Source organism: Lepus europaeus, chromosome 11, assembly GCF_033115175.1.
Source record: "Lepus europaeus isolate LE1 chromosome 11, mLepTim1.pri, whole genome shotgun sequence".
NCBI lineage: Eukaryota > Metazoa > Chordata > Mammalia > Lagomorpha > Leporidae > Lepus > Lepus europaeus.
In genome coordinates this window covers 108,478,314-108,492,917 of record NC_084837.1, presented here as the reverse complement: position 1 = coordinate 108,492,917, position 14,604 = coordinate 108,478,314, and the positions used below count along the sequence as shown (strand labels likewise).

General features: G+C 53.6%; 1 protein-coding gene across 3 annotated transcripts in view; it reads left to right on the top strand.

Annotated features, from left to right (window-relative positions):
• Positions 1-14,604, top strand: part of IL16 (interleukin 16) — a 128,599-nt gene that overhangs the window by 27,475 nt on the left and 86,520 nt on the right. For 2 of the 3 annotated variants that reach the window (XM_062206336.1, XM_062206335.1), the window contains exon 3: positions 8,886-9,298. The exons of the other annotated variant lie outside the window; for it this stretch is intronic. In XM_062206336.1, the coding sequence (XP_062062320.1) occupies positions 8,886-9,298 (413 nt within the window). The remainder of the gene's footprint in view (positions 1-8,885; positions 9,299-14,604) is intronic. 3 annotated transcript variants of the gene reach the window in all.

The following is a 14,604-nucleotide window of genomic DNA, read 5'->3' as shown; positions in this document are numbered from 1 at the left end:
CACCTTTGCAATACATGCATTTCTTCATAAAGTTTTTAAAGACTGCTCATAGGCATGTATTTCAGAATGTTTTTGTATGCAAATAAACTGATTTTTAATTTTTTAAAAAAGATTCTTATTGATTTGTTTGAGAAGTAGAGTTATAGACAGTGAGAGGTAGAGAGAGAGAAAGGTCTTCCTTCCATTGGTTCACTCCCCAGATGGCTGCAACGGCTGGAGCTGCGTCAATCTGAAGCCAGGAGCCTGGAGCTTCTTCTCGGTCTCCCACGCAGGTGCAGAGTCCCAAGCACTTGGGCCATCTTGTACTGCTTTCCCAGGCTACGGCAGAGAGCTGGATTGGAAGAGGAGCAGCCAGGACTAGAACCAGAGCCCATATGGGATGCCGCCGGAGGCTGAGGCCTAGCCTACTATGCCACAGTGCCGGCCCCTACACGGTTCTTTTAATTCCGTGGCCGTGAACATCTTGAAGCAGCATCATATTCTAAGCTGCTTGTTTCACCAAGCAGAAGGAGATGCCCAGGCTGGCTTTTTTTTTTTTTTTTTTACATGAAGGTAACCCAGAAGGAGATAATGGGTCATTTCTATGTGGGACTAGAGATTCAAGAATCCTAGACAGCATGTGGGCAAACGTGCCCCAGGTATCATTAACTGGAGTGCACCTTGCAATCGAGGGGGACTTGATGACAACTCACAGGGGGCTCAGCCTTCGGAAAGCCAGTCATGTGTTTCTTCAGTTTGACAAATCAGAAGAGGAAAGATACATGATCGTGCCCAAGAGTTTAAAAAAAAAAAAAAACACTTAACAACCTATTCTTGATGGACATGCTTCCAAGTCACAGTTAAGGAACTACAGTTTCTTAATGTGATAACGAGGAACGTCTCAGCATCGCCGTGCACATCCTACTTGCCAGAAGATGCTAAAGGAGCTCCCATTAATGTCGGAGAGAGACGCGGAAACCCTGTACTGCCTTCAGAGCTTACTGATGTTCTGGAAAACTCGAATACAATGAAGTCAGGGGGACGGACATTTTTAAATGAAGCAAGGTCATTGGCATTCAGACGTCCTATGGCTGAAAACTCCAGGTAGCCACGGACCAGTTACTGGAATATGTAAGAGGGCTGTAATGTTGCCCGTTAGGGAATAAACATGAAAATATAAAATATAAAGATCATAAACAATTATAAAATATAGATTGGAAATGACTCAATTCAAGATGTAAATAAAAATGTTCAGGAATAGATGTAATTAGAGATGTTTAGAACCCATGTAAAAAGAATATGGTATTTGAAAGAAAAATCTGAACAAATATAAAAATATTTGGATGGGACATTTGCTCCCCAAATTTGTCTATCAATCAATCCAAGGCTATCCCATTCAAAATCTCGATGTGCTAGAATCTAAGGGACTTAACTACCAGTTGATAAAAATTAGCCATACATTTGCATTTTGTTTTGCCAAATGCAAAAGTCTCTATTTTTTTCTGATTGCAATTATGATGTGCATAGTACTCAAGTGTAGGAAATTGTGCAGTCAACAGGAAGGGCTCGTTGTAGGGATCATTCCCCCCGCACCTTGCTCTTCCACAAAATTACTCGTGGTTTATGTTTATTTCAAGTGCAATTTTTTTGTTAATCAAATTATTTCAGTTTCCTCAGCTTAACAGTGTTATGCGCACCTCTGATTCTTATTGATGGCTGCATAGTATTCCATTGTACAAATGTCCGGGGTTCTACTGAATGAAATCTCCCATTGAGGTGCAGGTAGGCTGTTCCCTCTCTCATTTTAGTCTGCGCCAGGCAATAAGCTAAGCACCGTTCAGAATTCTCTTTGCCAGTCCTCAGGTGTTGTCTCCGTGTCTCAGATGATGCACTAAGCCTTGAAAGCTTTACACACTCCACTTGAGACTGGAGAGGTGCTAAGTGGCAGGTCCGGCAAACAGATCGAGGTTGCATGCAGAGTTGGAGCCCTTCTCCCGACTCTATGCCGTGCTGTGTGGCCATCTCCGGGGCTGGCTTTGTGCACTTGACTTCTCGGCTCATTCTGCCACGGTGGTTACTGGGTGTCTGGGCTGTGTGAAGCGAGTCCTCCAGAACAGTGCGGGGCGGGCGGGGGTGTGTGTGTGCCTGTGCTGACTTGATCCCAATCCCGCTCGAGGCTTTTTGACCAGCTGGAAGTGGTGCACGTGAGGGGGCCAGTCCTGATTGACCTGGGTCCTGGGTCTTGTTTCAAGGGCGCCCTGATGGCCCCACTGTACTGGGCACTGAGGGATCAGGACCACAGTCAGGGTCACGTTCCATGTGCTGAAGGCCAGTGGCCAGCGTGAGGGGCTCCTCTCATGGACTCGAGGGCATCTCCAAGGAGCAGCTTCCAGATCGTCCCTCCTGGTGGCTCTGACGTCTTCCGCTGTGAGGTCGCGGTCACTTGTTTCTCTGCAGACCTTTGTTCTGTGGTCCTAAACGGGACAGCGGCAGGTGGGAGGGGGCCCTGAGAGACTCATCCCCTGCCATTCATCCAAGCTGCAAAGGTGCAAAGCCCCTGTTCTGTGCTGAGTCCCTGCAAACTCTGGGGATGCAAAATGAATGAGACGCAGTCTCTCCCCTCAGGAAGGTTAACAGGTGCACAATGATCTACACAGCCTGCTCACGTGTCCAGCTGGGACACCGAGGGCCAGGGGCGCTTTGCTACAGGTCTTTGTCATCCTGAGTCCAGTGGGGAGAGACAGACACAGAGACAGTCCCAGCTGCGGGTTCCCATGGGTGCCTATCCAAGGGACTCTTAGAGAGAGAAGGGACCGTCCTCTCTTCCCTTCATTTCTTATCACTGAGTCATTCATCAGCGGGAGACAGAAGCTCCCCCGGGGCAGCAGTGACCACACTTGAAAACCTGCCTTTGCTAAGGGACATTGCTGGAGAACGTAGAAGTGGGAAACGCATTATAGCCACTGTTCCCTCTCTCCGTCTGGCGATTTCTCCTCCCGCAAGTTAAGTGCCGCCGTCAAGCCTCCAGCGGGGCAGCCTTGACCCTAAGGACTGTCCCACAGCAGCTCCCCAACAAGTGCTTGCAAATGAAGCAACTCAGAGGAAGGCAGTGGAGGGAGGGAGGGGGGGGGCGCTTGTCACACTGCACCTGTCTGTGTGCGCTCACAGCTAGCGTAGTAGGGAGGGAGGAAGCAAAAAGGGAGGGATAGGAGTGATTAAGAAGGAAGGGAAGGAGGAGGGAGGGGAGGGGAGAGGAAGGGAGAGGGGGTGGGGAGGGGAGGGGAGGGGAGGAGAGGTTTTCCTGTGCTCCCCAGCATAGTCTGGAGCTCCCCATCGCTTTGCAGTTCAGCTCCATCCTTTGGCTATGAGCTGTCAGCCCCGTAGCCCTCACAGTGCACTCAGTGTCCCTGAGCCAGTCCTCTCCCCTCTGTTCCCAGTCTCTCCAGCATGACTGGATGGGGGGACCCTTCCCACCCCAGCGTTCTATAGGAGACACGGCCACAGGGTGGATCCTATCTGGCTTTAGGGTAGGAGAGCAGTTTTCTGGGGGGAACACAGATCCTTTGGATTTTTCTGCCTGGAAGCGGAAGAAGCGAGTCCCCTGAGCTTGGCAGTGCTGGGAACCTTCTGGGTGCCTCGGGGAGACCCAGGAGCAGACCCCTGGGCAGGTGCCACCAGGAGCAGAGTTGATCCACCAGGAGTCTGGCAGAGTCTCCTCTGCCCGGGGCAAAGTTCAGGGCCTGCTGGAAGGGAGGAGTGGGGGGGGGGGTGGGAGTGTGGCTTCCAGTTCTACCCACAGACCCGAGTTCCTTCAGGGAGCAGCAGTTGTCCCACTGTCCTGAGCACATAGCCCAGGCTAAGCCGAGCCACGTGACCGTGGCGCGTGCGGTGTTTCCAATTCTCTCTCTTCTTTCTGTCTCTCTGTGCCAGGCCCGGAAGGGGAGATGCTGTCTCCTGCAGGAGTCCAATTCTGGCTTCCCCACTGCAGCCCTTTTGCAATTGATCTCTTCCATTTGTACATTTGCCGTGATGGCAAGGATCTTAAAAAAGAAAAGATGTATTTATTTGAAAGGCTGAGTGACAGAGTGGGGGGAGAGAAGGGGGTGGAGGGTGGAGAGAGAGAGGGAGAGAGAGAGGGAGGGAGAGAGAGAGAGAGAGAGAGAGAGAGAGAGAGAGAGAGAGGTCTTCCATCTTCTGGTTCACTCTCCAAATGGGCACAATGGCCGGGGTTGGGTCAGGCTGAACCCAGGAGCCTGGAACATGGTTTGTGCTGGGCTGGGATCAGCATGGTTTTCACCAAGGAATTCGATCCCTCTGTCTCCCAGACCCTGGATGCAGGCAACTTTCCCCACTGAGTGAAGTCTGTAGCTGACACCTGGCCCCAGGGTCCTCGAATGTTAGTTACTCTGCAAAATGCCCAGTGAGTGACCTTGCCATTCCTGAGCTAACCCCTGTAGTGTGTGCATGAACTTCCAAAATGCATCCAAAGAAACTTGGCTTTTTTAAAAGATTTATTTATTATTTGAAAGATTACAGGGAGAGAGGAAGAGACAGATCGGTCTTTCATCTGTTCATGGAGTCTGCGGAAGTTGCAATGGTCAGGGCTGGGCCAGGCTGAGGCCAGCTGCCCGAAGCTCCATCCAGGTCTCCCACGTGGGTGGCAGGGGCCCGAGCACTTGGGCCATCTTCTGCTGCATTGCCAGGTGCATGAGCAGGGAGCTGGGTCAGAAGCTGAGCAGCCACCAGTACCCATACAGGAAGCCCATGTCACAAGCAGTGGCTTAACATGCTGGGCCATGACACGGCTCCCAAAATCTTATCTTTTAATTCCATTTTTCTATGAAATGTTTGGAATCCCCTCATAGGCTGGGAAAAGATATGGAGGAGAAAGAGGTGAGTTTGCATCCCAGGAATCTGGACGGCACCTGACCCCTGTCCCTCGCAGACCTATGGTTTCTGGTCTCTGTGTTCCTCCCTCCTCTCCATCGCCACCTCTATGAATTCTGCCCCTTCAGCCCTTGTCACAAGGTGACCCCAGCAACTCCACCCTCCTAAGCCTCCCTGTTTAGCACTGGCAAAAGTCTAGAACGATCTTAATACAAAACTGATCATCTTTCAAGTTTCCAAAGGCTCAGTGGACTGGTGTTAGCCATGACCAACACACACACACACACACATGTGCACACTTCCTGTCCCATGAGCTGCAGGTGCGCTGCCCGCAGTGCTATCAGAGGCTCGGGTGTGTTCGTGCCTGACCTGGCACTGGTGTCGGCACAGGTTCTGAGAAACTGAACTGGCAGAATGCCAAGGGACACCCATATTGGGGGTTGGTGGCCGACGACCATTGATAGTTTGTATTTGGAAAATGGCACCTGGAGCTAAAGGCACGCGGTGAGGGAAAACAAACTGCTCTTGAACCTTGAACCCTGCATCCTTCAGCCAAGACATCGAAGCATTGGGTTACTAGGGACGAGTCTCAAGGTGCAGCAGGTCCTGCCTCTGCTTGGGACTCCCACAGCTCCTATCGGAGTGCTGTGTTGGGTGCCAGCTACTCCACTACTATTTCTTCTTCTTCTTCTTCTTCTTCTTCTTCTTCTTCTTCTTCTTCTTCTTCTTCTTCTTCTTCTTCTTCTTCTTCTTCTTCTCCCTCCTCCTCCTCCTCCTCCTCTTCTTCAAATATTTTATTTATTTATTTGAGAGGTAGAGTTACAGACAATGAGAGGGAGAGACAGAGAGAAAGCTCTTCCTTCTGCTGGTTCACTCCCCAAATGGCCACAATGGCTGGAGCTGCACCAATCTGAAGCCAGGAGCCAGGAGCTTCCTCCGGGTCTCCCACATGGGTGCAGGGCCCAAGGACTTGGGCCATCTTCTACTGCTTTCCCAGGCCATAGCAGAGAGCTGGATGGGAAGTGGAACAGCTGGGACTAGAACCAGAGCCCATATAGGATGCCGGCGCCACGGGCAGAGGATTAACCCATTGTACTGCAGCACCAGCCCCTACTCCACTTCTGATCCAGCTCCCTGCTTAAGCACCTGGGAGGCAGCAAATGATGGCTCAAAGTCTTGTGCCCCTGCCACCCATATAAGAGAGCAGGATGGAGTTCCAGACTCCTGGCTTTGGCCTGGCCATGCTCTGGCCAAGCCCTTGAGGAGTGAGCCAGCAGACAGAAGTTCTTTCTGCCTCTCTGTCTTTAAAGTAAATGAAAATATATAAATATCTTTAAAAAATGCAGCCGGTTTTAACCAAACAGGCCACACCCCCTATCCCTGGACCTGAGTTTCATAGATTTGGAGCCACAGCTGCAGAACTGAACAAATAGAATTCCAGGGGTGGTAGGGGAAGGAAGCCGACTCTGGGCTGAGATGGGGAGAGAAGAGAAAGTAGAATGTGTGGAATATTCAAGAAGATTCAAAGGACATGAACAGACGGTCAGTCACAAGGGAAGGGCATGGAGCCAACATGCAGTTTCTATTTATTTTTAAAGATGTGTTTATTTATTTGAATGGCAGAGTTACAGAGAGAGGGAGAGACAGGGAGAAATCTTTGATCCTCTGGTTCATTTCTCCAAATGCCCGCAATGGTCAGGGTTGGGCCAGACCAAAGCCAAGAGCCTGGAACTCCATCCTGGGTCTCCCACGTGGGTACAGGGACCCAAGTATTTGGCCTGTATTCCACTGCTTTTCTAGGTGCATTAGCAGGGAGCTGGATGGGGAGTGGAGCAGCCGGGACTCAAATCTGAGCTCATATGGGTCAGTGGCGACACAGGTCTTGGTTTAACCTTGCTGTGCCACAGTGCCAGTCCCAACACATGGTTTTTAAAAGATAAAAAAACATTTGAGGGGCCAGTGCTGTGGCGCAACTGGTTAAAGCCCTGGCCTGAAGTGCCGGCATCCCATAAGGACACCGGTTCTGGTCCCAGCTGCTCCTCTTCCAGTCCAGCTCTCTGCTATGGCCTGGGAAAGCAGTGGAGGATGGCCCAAGTGCTTGGGCCCCTGCACCCACATGGGAGATCTGGAAGAAGCTCCTGGTTCCTGGCTTCGGATCGGCGCAGCTCTGGCTGTTGTGGCCAACTGGAGAGTGAACCAGCGGATGGAGACCTCTCTCTCTCTCTCTCTCTGCCTCTCTCTGTAACTCTGTCTTTCAAATAAATAAAATAAATCTTAAAAAAAAAACATGTTTGAGTGTGTTCGCCTGCCAGGGATAAGCCTTGCACAGAGGGACAGACTGCTGCTAGAGCCGAGGCGTGATGTAAGTGGCCATGTGCAGCCGGGGTAAAGGTGCCAGGGTTGGACTTCCCACTTTCACCAAGTCCCAGCTGTGCTGTGTGATCCAGACAAACTTTCTCAACCTCTCTGTGCTTCAGCCGACTCTTCTAATAAGACAGGGTTATTGACAGCTTGCCATGGCTCCCTGGAGACTCAGCGGGAAAGTGGAGCCATGCCTGATCCCCTGCAGTGGCTGGTGGCTGGGAAGGTGGGATGGGGCTAGCTATGCACGCAGTTCCCCCATGGGCTGCAGCTAGAAGCCCACCTGGTGTCCAGGACTGTTTGTGGTGGTGAGAATCTGCTCAGGAGCAAATGTGGCTCCTGCAGGGCTCGGAAAGCTGCGACCAAGCGTGGAAGTCAGGAGAGAGCCGGACCCATCTGTGGCTGGCGTCTTTCTGTCGTTAGCCATGGGGAGACGCGGCGTGCGGGGATATCGGTGAGAGGTCGCTTGACGAAACGGCCTCACCCTGAGCTGATGTGCACAAAAGCAGCCGGCAGCTTGCTTGCTAGGTGCTGGGATTTTAGACATTGCCTCCTTTTAATTTGTCGCTGGTCGGTACTAGGGACGGTTGCTAGCCGCACTGACAACGTCGGAGAGCTACTACAGAAAAAAGTATTACATTTGTGCAACTTACAGGATGAAGCCCAGTGTCATTTCAAGAAGATTTTCTCTTTGGGCTACACCAAAGGGTTCCTGGGCAGTCTGAGCTGCACAAGCAGAGGTACTAGTGGGCCAGGAGCATCTCACCATTGGTTGCCCTGGCAACAGACTCTGCCTTGTGGCTTGGGCCTGAGTCAGAACGGCCTGGCGCACAGCCTCAAGGCCCCTTATGCCACCTGCTTCATGGATGCTGAGTCCCTGGGAGGTGCCTCTTGGCATGGCCACGCTGGAAGAGGCCGTGCCGAGCTGTGCTCTGGCCTCCATATGCGAAGGCTGGCTTTCCCCCATCAGAGCGGGTGTGTTTGGCCCAGAGGAGATAGGCGACTGAGCTGGTGTCCCTGGGCCCGGCAAGGGCAGTAGGGAGGCCTGGCTTTGGGCCCAGGGCCGGCCCACGTGCTTGCCCAGGGCCTGTTAGGTGGCGAGCCCTCTCCCGCTCACAGGCACCCTGGCAGGTGGGTGTTGGGGAAGACGCCCAGCCTTTCCGGTCTGTGACTGGAGGATGGGAGACCTCAGTGGGCTTCTGCTGGGGCTCTCTGGGTTCTGCTTCCCAGGGCAGTCACAGGGCACCCAGCAGGGGGAGCTCTGTCCTCCTTTGTCCCTTCCTGCGTGGGTTTCCTGTAAGCTTTTGTTCGAATGGCTCCCAAGTTCAAGAACCTTACAAAGCACTGGTCTCTGTGGGCCCTGAGCTCTCTCCGAGCGCCCGCCCCAGCATTCACACACCTGTCTCGGAGCCCCAGTTGACAAGCTCTGGGTCCAGGTCTCCATGAGGCTGGGAGTGGAGGGGGCGTCAACCACCCGGGCTAACCCGAGTCTCACCCGGCTCGGCAAACCGGAAGAGCCAATGACCCTGCAGCACCATCGGCTCATCTGTGCTGCTTCCCCGGGCCCCCTGGTCCCCGGCCCCGGCGGCTCAGTTCCAGGACCACGTGTCAGTCGCCAGTCGTCACATTGCCTCTTCACGTTTCCTCTTTTCCTCCAGGCACTCATGAAGTGGCCGCTAAGCCCAGTGCACTCAGCACCCATCAGCCCCGGGCCCGGGAGCAGGAGAGGAAGAAGGGCAGCCTCACTTCCTCTCTGAGGACGGAGCCACACGGCCGTTCCGGGAAGAGCAGAAAGTCCGCAAAATTCCGCTCCATTTCCCGGTCCCTGATCCTCTGTAATGCTAAGACAAGTGATGATGGCTCTAGCCCTGATGAGAGATATCCTGATCCCTTTGAGGTGTCGCTGGGCCAGGGCGAGGAGGGGATTCTCCACTCATCCGTGCAGCTGGCAGACACGTCGGAAGCCGGGCCTGGCAGCATTCCTGATCTAGCGCTGGCCTCCGAGGCTGCTCCACTGGCAGCAGCTGGGAGCGATCGAGGCAAGGCCTGTAGGAAGATGTTCTTCACGAAGGTATGCCTAGTAGTTGTGGGGCTGAGACAGCCTGGCGGTTGGTTTGTGGTGCTGTGAGCCAAAACCTTGAACCCATTTAGTCTTTATAAAATGCAGGAAGCCGAAGAGTTCAGATTCTGACCAACAGCAAGGAAAAGGTTGAGGCAGCTTGGAACTGTAGCAGTGAGCACGGGAGGGAGGGAATCAGGCTCAGTAGACGCTCTTGCTTGAGGGACTCAGGGTGATGCAGTATCAAAGGAACACTGAGCCTAGATCCCTGATAGAAAGTGTCAGGTGTAAAAGCCAGTACATTGAGACGTTCTCATCTTGTGATAGGCGACCGTGGGTACACCATGGGCAATATCGTACCAGGGACAGGCATTGTGGTGCAGCGGGTAGAGCCGCCACCTGCAACACCAGCATCTCACATGTGTCCCGGCTGCTCCACTTATGATGCAACTCCAAGCTAACACGCATGGGAAAAATAAGCAGAAGACAGCCCAGGTGTTTGGGGCCCTGCTACCCACATGGGAGACCCAGATGAAGCTCCAGGCTCCTGACTTCAGTCTGGCCCAGTGCAGGGCATTGCAGCCATCTGGGGAGTAAACCATCAGATGGAAATCTCTCTCTCTCTCTCTCTCTCTCTCTCTGACTTTCAAAGTAAACAAATAAGTCTTTTTTAAAAAGAAAAGAAGAAAGAAATGGGTGTTCAGGGCCCTTGTAGGGGAGGCGGTCTCAGGACAAGACGGGTGGGAAGCACAGGATGAGCGAGCTCACTACTGAGTGCTGACCGTGACCATAGCCGGTTTCCCCTCTGCCAGTTTCAACGTGGGCGTGGGTGCTGAGGTTAGCAACGCAAGCCGGAAGTCGTACAGGGGGAACTGCTGGGATCTGCAAGGCTTCCTTTCGGTTAGGCCCTATTTCAAGCGCTTTTATTGTTGTGGTGAGATGGAAATGGTAGGGAGCTAGGAGACGCAGGCTGACCTAAGGGTCTGACCCTCAAATGACCCTCCCAGCAAGCACTCTGCCTCGGTGCCTTCTAGAAAAAAAAGGGATTTCTCCAGGGTCCCCAGGGATTTCTCCAGGGTCCCCATGGCCTGGAGCTTGGGGTCAGTGCTGCTTGCTCGGTGATGGCCCACGTGGCTGAGGAGTTCCAGTGCCTTCGGAACATCTCCAGCATCTTTGTACATCTTCAGCAGGAAAAACACTACCTAACCCTATATAAGAACCCCGAGCGGAACTCCATGTGCCAACGGGGACAGCCCCAGTGGCCTCCAGACGACTCCTGATGCCCCAGCTGCTCCCCCACCCACGATGTGGCCCCCTACTGGCCAGTGCTGAGCTCACGTGATCACAGCCAACCCGGTGGGTCTGGGGGAGGCTGGCCAGGCTCCCAGGCTGCCATGGACGCTGTGGAAATGTACAGCCTTGTACACAGTTGGGTTTGTCAAGTACACCCTGAAGTTAGCCAGGGTTGAGCTCAGCCATTAAAACTCAGCAGTCACTCCACGATCCCGACCCCGGCAGATGCCTGCAATGGACCAAGATTGTTTTTTTTTGTTTTTTTTTTTTTTTTTAATTTGACAGGTAGAGTCATAGACAGTGAGAGAGAGAGACAGAGAAAAGTCTTCCTTCTGTTGGTTCAGCCCCCAAATGGCCGCTACAGCCGGCACTACGCCAATCCGAAGCCAGGAGCCAGGTGCTTCTCCTGGTCTCCCATGCGGGTGCAGTGGCCCAAGCACTTGGGCCATCCTCCACTGCCTTCCCAGGCCACAGCAGAGAGCTGGACAGGAAGAGGAGCAACCGGGACTAGAACCAGCACCCATATGGGATGCCGGCACCGCAAGGGGAGGATTAACCAAGTGAGCCAAGGCCCCGGCCCTGGCCCCAAGCTTTGTTTTAACCACTCAATTGCTTTCTGACCACCTACCTGGGCCAGGTGCTGCTGCAGGGAGGGGGCAAAGCGGCCTGGGCTGCTGCCCTCACACAGCTTTTATTCTGGTTTGGGGACACAGATACCGGCTACACACGGAAGGATGTTACATAGCGAGGCTTCTGAAGAAGTCGCAAGCAGGATAAGGGGAGAGAGAGAGAGAGAGCGATGCGGTCACACAGGTCGGTACGGAGACGCCTCCAAAATGCATCATCTGAGCAACAGCCTTCATGAAGCAGAGGAGTGAGCCGTGGTGCCCACAGTGGGAAGGGCGTCGCAGCAGAGGGAACAGCATGTGCAAAGGCAGGAAGGGAACAGTGTGAGAGGAGCATGGAGGAGAGAGCATGCATGGAAAAAGGGGAGGGGGAGGGGCAGGAGACAGAGCCATGGCTGCAGCCAGGAGCTGGGGCAAGGACTTGGAGTTTTATTTTAGGAAGGCTGGGGAGCAGAGGGGGGAGAGGAGGATCGGATTTACTGCTTAGAGGGGCACTAGGGCAGCTAAGCCGAGATTGGGGCACACCAGGAAGCTGTCGCGGGGCTGTGGCATAGCTTCAGGTCAGCAAGGACAAAGCTGGGGCCCGGGCTAGGGGGAGGTGTTGGACGCCCCGAGAACCATCAGGGTGGGGGCTTATTTTCTGGGCAACGCCAACAGGACTTGCCAATGGAAGGAAGTTGTGTCCTGAGTACCCCGGAAGGAAAGAGGTGCCAGTATCCGAACATGGGACCTAGCAGGGACTGGGACAAGTGACCAGGCAAAGATGGGAAATGCGGGCTGTTTCCTGAAAGACCCAGGCTTTTCCTCGGCGGGGGTGGGTGGGCGAGAACTCCCACTGGAGGCATTCTGCACAAGCAGAGACGCGTGCTCGCCACGGCACACGTGAGCGGGTGTGCAACTCGGGTCCCTGCAGCCGCAGGAGAAGCCGGGTCCCTGCAGGAGGCCAGAGGGCAGTGGGTAGGTGAGGGCACATGGTGAGGCCAAGGACAAAGTCCTCCTTTTTTATGTCTCTTTGTGACCCACACATACATTTTGGTCCATTTACAAAGCGCTTTTTGTCATTGGTCCCCTTCCCACCATTCCCAGGAGGGCTGTGGTCACAGCAGCAGCGTTATCTCTGGGGACCATGTGGCCCCAGGCATGGGGGTTGGGGGGCTCAGTCTGACTGCCCGGGGTGGACCTCAGACTTCTGTGTGGCCTTGGGGACCATTCCCTTTGCCTCTGGATGCCTCCATTTCTTCCCTGTTACATGGAGAAATGTTACTGATGCCCTTCAGTCCCTAGGGGTTGGATGAAGGTTTAGTTTTAAGCATTTACACGGAAAAATCCACTTGCAGCAGTACAGCGCATACAGTAAGTGCTCAATAAATATCATTAGCTTCCTATTCTAGTACAAGGACACTGATTCTGAGTGACGATGGCATTAACAGGACCAATAGCATTTTATGAACTGCTCTCAGTGTTTCTAAGAGTCATGGCTTTGGAGGCTTAGACACACCCAGGAGATGGAGGTGCCCCATCGGCCTGGTTTGATGAGCATAAGCTGAACACCTGTGTGGACTTAGCGTCCTGGGCCCCATACCTAGGCACGAGTATTTCATGCTAAGCAAAAATTCAGTAAGAAGGTAGATTAATAAAACAAGAAGTGGAGCTGTTAGCTTTAACGAGGCTCAGAGGCTCGCGAGGGAGACCGGAAGAAACCAGGTCATTGGGATTTCAGAGGCGGTCGGAGCACGGGTGCAGATGCGCCAGGGAGTGCACAGGTGCATCAAGGCAGGGCGGGGCCAACTTGGTTTGGGGAGGGGCGTCCTGGAGGAGGCTGACCAGGGAAAGCAGGATATTCCGTCCAGGAGAGAAGTCCAGGAGTTCAGGCCTTAGTGGGAGGTAGGAAAGGGCACTGGGGCGTGACCAGGGGCTGGAGGGTTGGGAAGGGTTTCGTGGGGGAGGAAGGGGTGGTGTCACAGGTGAGCTGGGTTTGAGGCAAGGATGAACAGGGACGGAAGAGAGGCAAGGTGTTCGGCCCTGAGCCCCAGATCTTTGGCTCCTTTTTTAGAAGCACAGGGGTTTTTTCAAGGTCGATTCATAAGGCCAGCATTGGAGTACCATGGGTTAAGCCGCTGCTTGCGATGCAGGATCCCATATTGAAGCACTGGTTCCAGTCCAGGCTGTTCCGCTTCCGATCCAGCTCCCTGCTGATGTACCTGGGAAAGCAGCAGAAGATGGCCTTAAATCTTTGGGCCTCTGCACCCATGTGGGAGACCTGAATAGAGTTCAAGTTCCTGGCTGTTGTTGCTATTTGGGGAGTGAGAGAACCAGCAGATGGAAGCTCTCTCCCTCCCTCTGTCTCTGCTGCTTTCTCTGCCACTCTGCCTTTCAAATAAATTGATTAATTACACACACACACACACACAGATCCATTAGTGAATTCTGAGCAGGTCTAGCCAGAGGGGCAGGCTCAGAAAGGTCAAAGGTGACAGCTGGTGCCAATATTCAAGCTGCTCAGCGACACTCACCCACTCAAATATCCCTCCCGCGGGGACACTGTTGTCCCCTCCCCGGGGCTGCCTCCCTCCCTGCCTTCCCCCAAGGGCGGCCCTCGCCCAGGCGTGACTCAGTTGGCCCAGACGGGCTCCTCAGCCTCCAGCAATGCCATGGTTACACCGATTTCAACACAAACTCTGGATGGAGGCCCTGTGACCTCAGCCTTTCCTCTAGAAATGTCTAATATGAAAAGTCAAGAAGAGGAAGTCAGCAAACAGCCAGATCTTTTAATTTTTTTTGAAGCCTTATTTGATGGGTTGTGTTTGGCACACGCCGGGAGTGAGTTATGTGCCAAAGGGCACCACCCGCAGGTGTCATCCAACAAGCCGGGCGCGGATGGGCGGAGTCCCAAGCAAGGGTTTGCATCTGTGCTGTGCAGAAGGCCCTGGCCGGGGAGGAGTTACAGGAGAAAGTCACAGCCAGGCTTCCTCCACTGACAAGACAGACAGAGGCCCAGAGCTCTGAACGGAGGGAAAACATGGACTCCCTGGCTACATCACACACTCCTTCTCTGTGTACAAATGGGAGGAGGCTTTTTAAATTTATTTTTAAATTTTCATTTATTTATTTGGAAGAGAGAGAGAAGAGATCTGCTATCCAGTGGTTCATTCCCCAAAGGACCTTAACAGCCAGGGCTGTGCCAGGCTGAATCCAGAGGCGCAGAACTCGGTCCTGGTCTCCCATGTGGGTGGCGGGGGCCCATCGCCGCTGCCTCCCAGGATGCGCATGGCAGGAAGCTGGAGTCGGGGAACAAGGCTGGGACTTGAATCCAGGTGCAGCGGTCTAGGCTGCGCGTATCCCAGCTGGCGTCCGAGCCCTGCACCAGACGCCCATGCTGAGGGAGCGTTTGTAAAATGC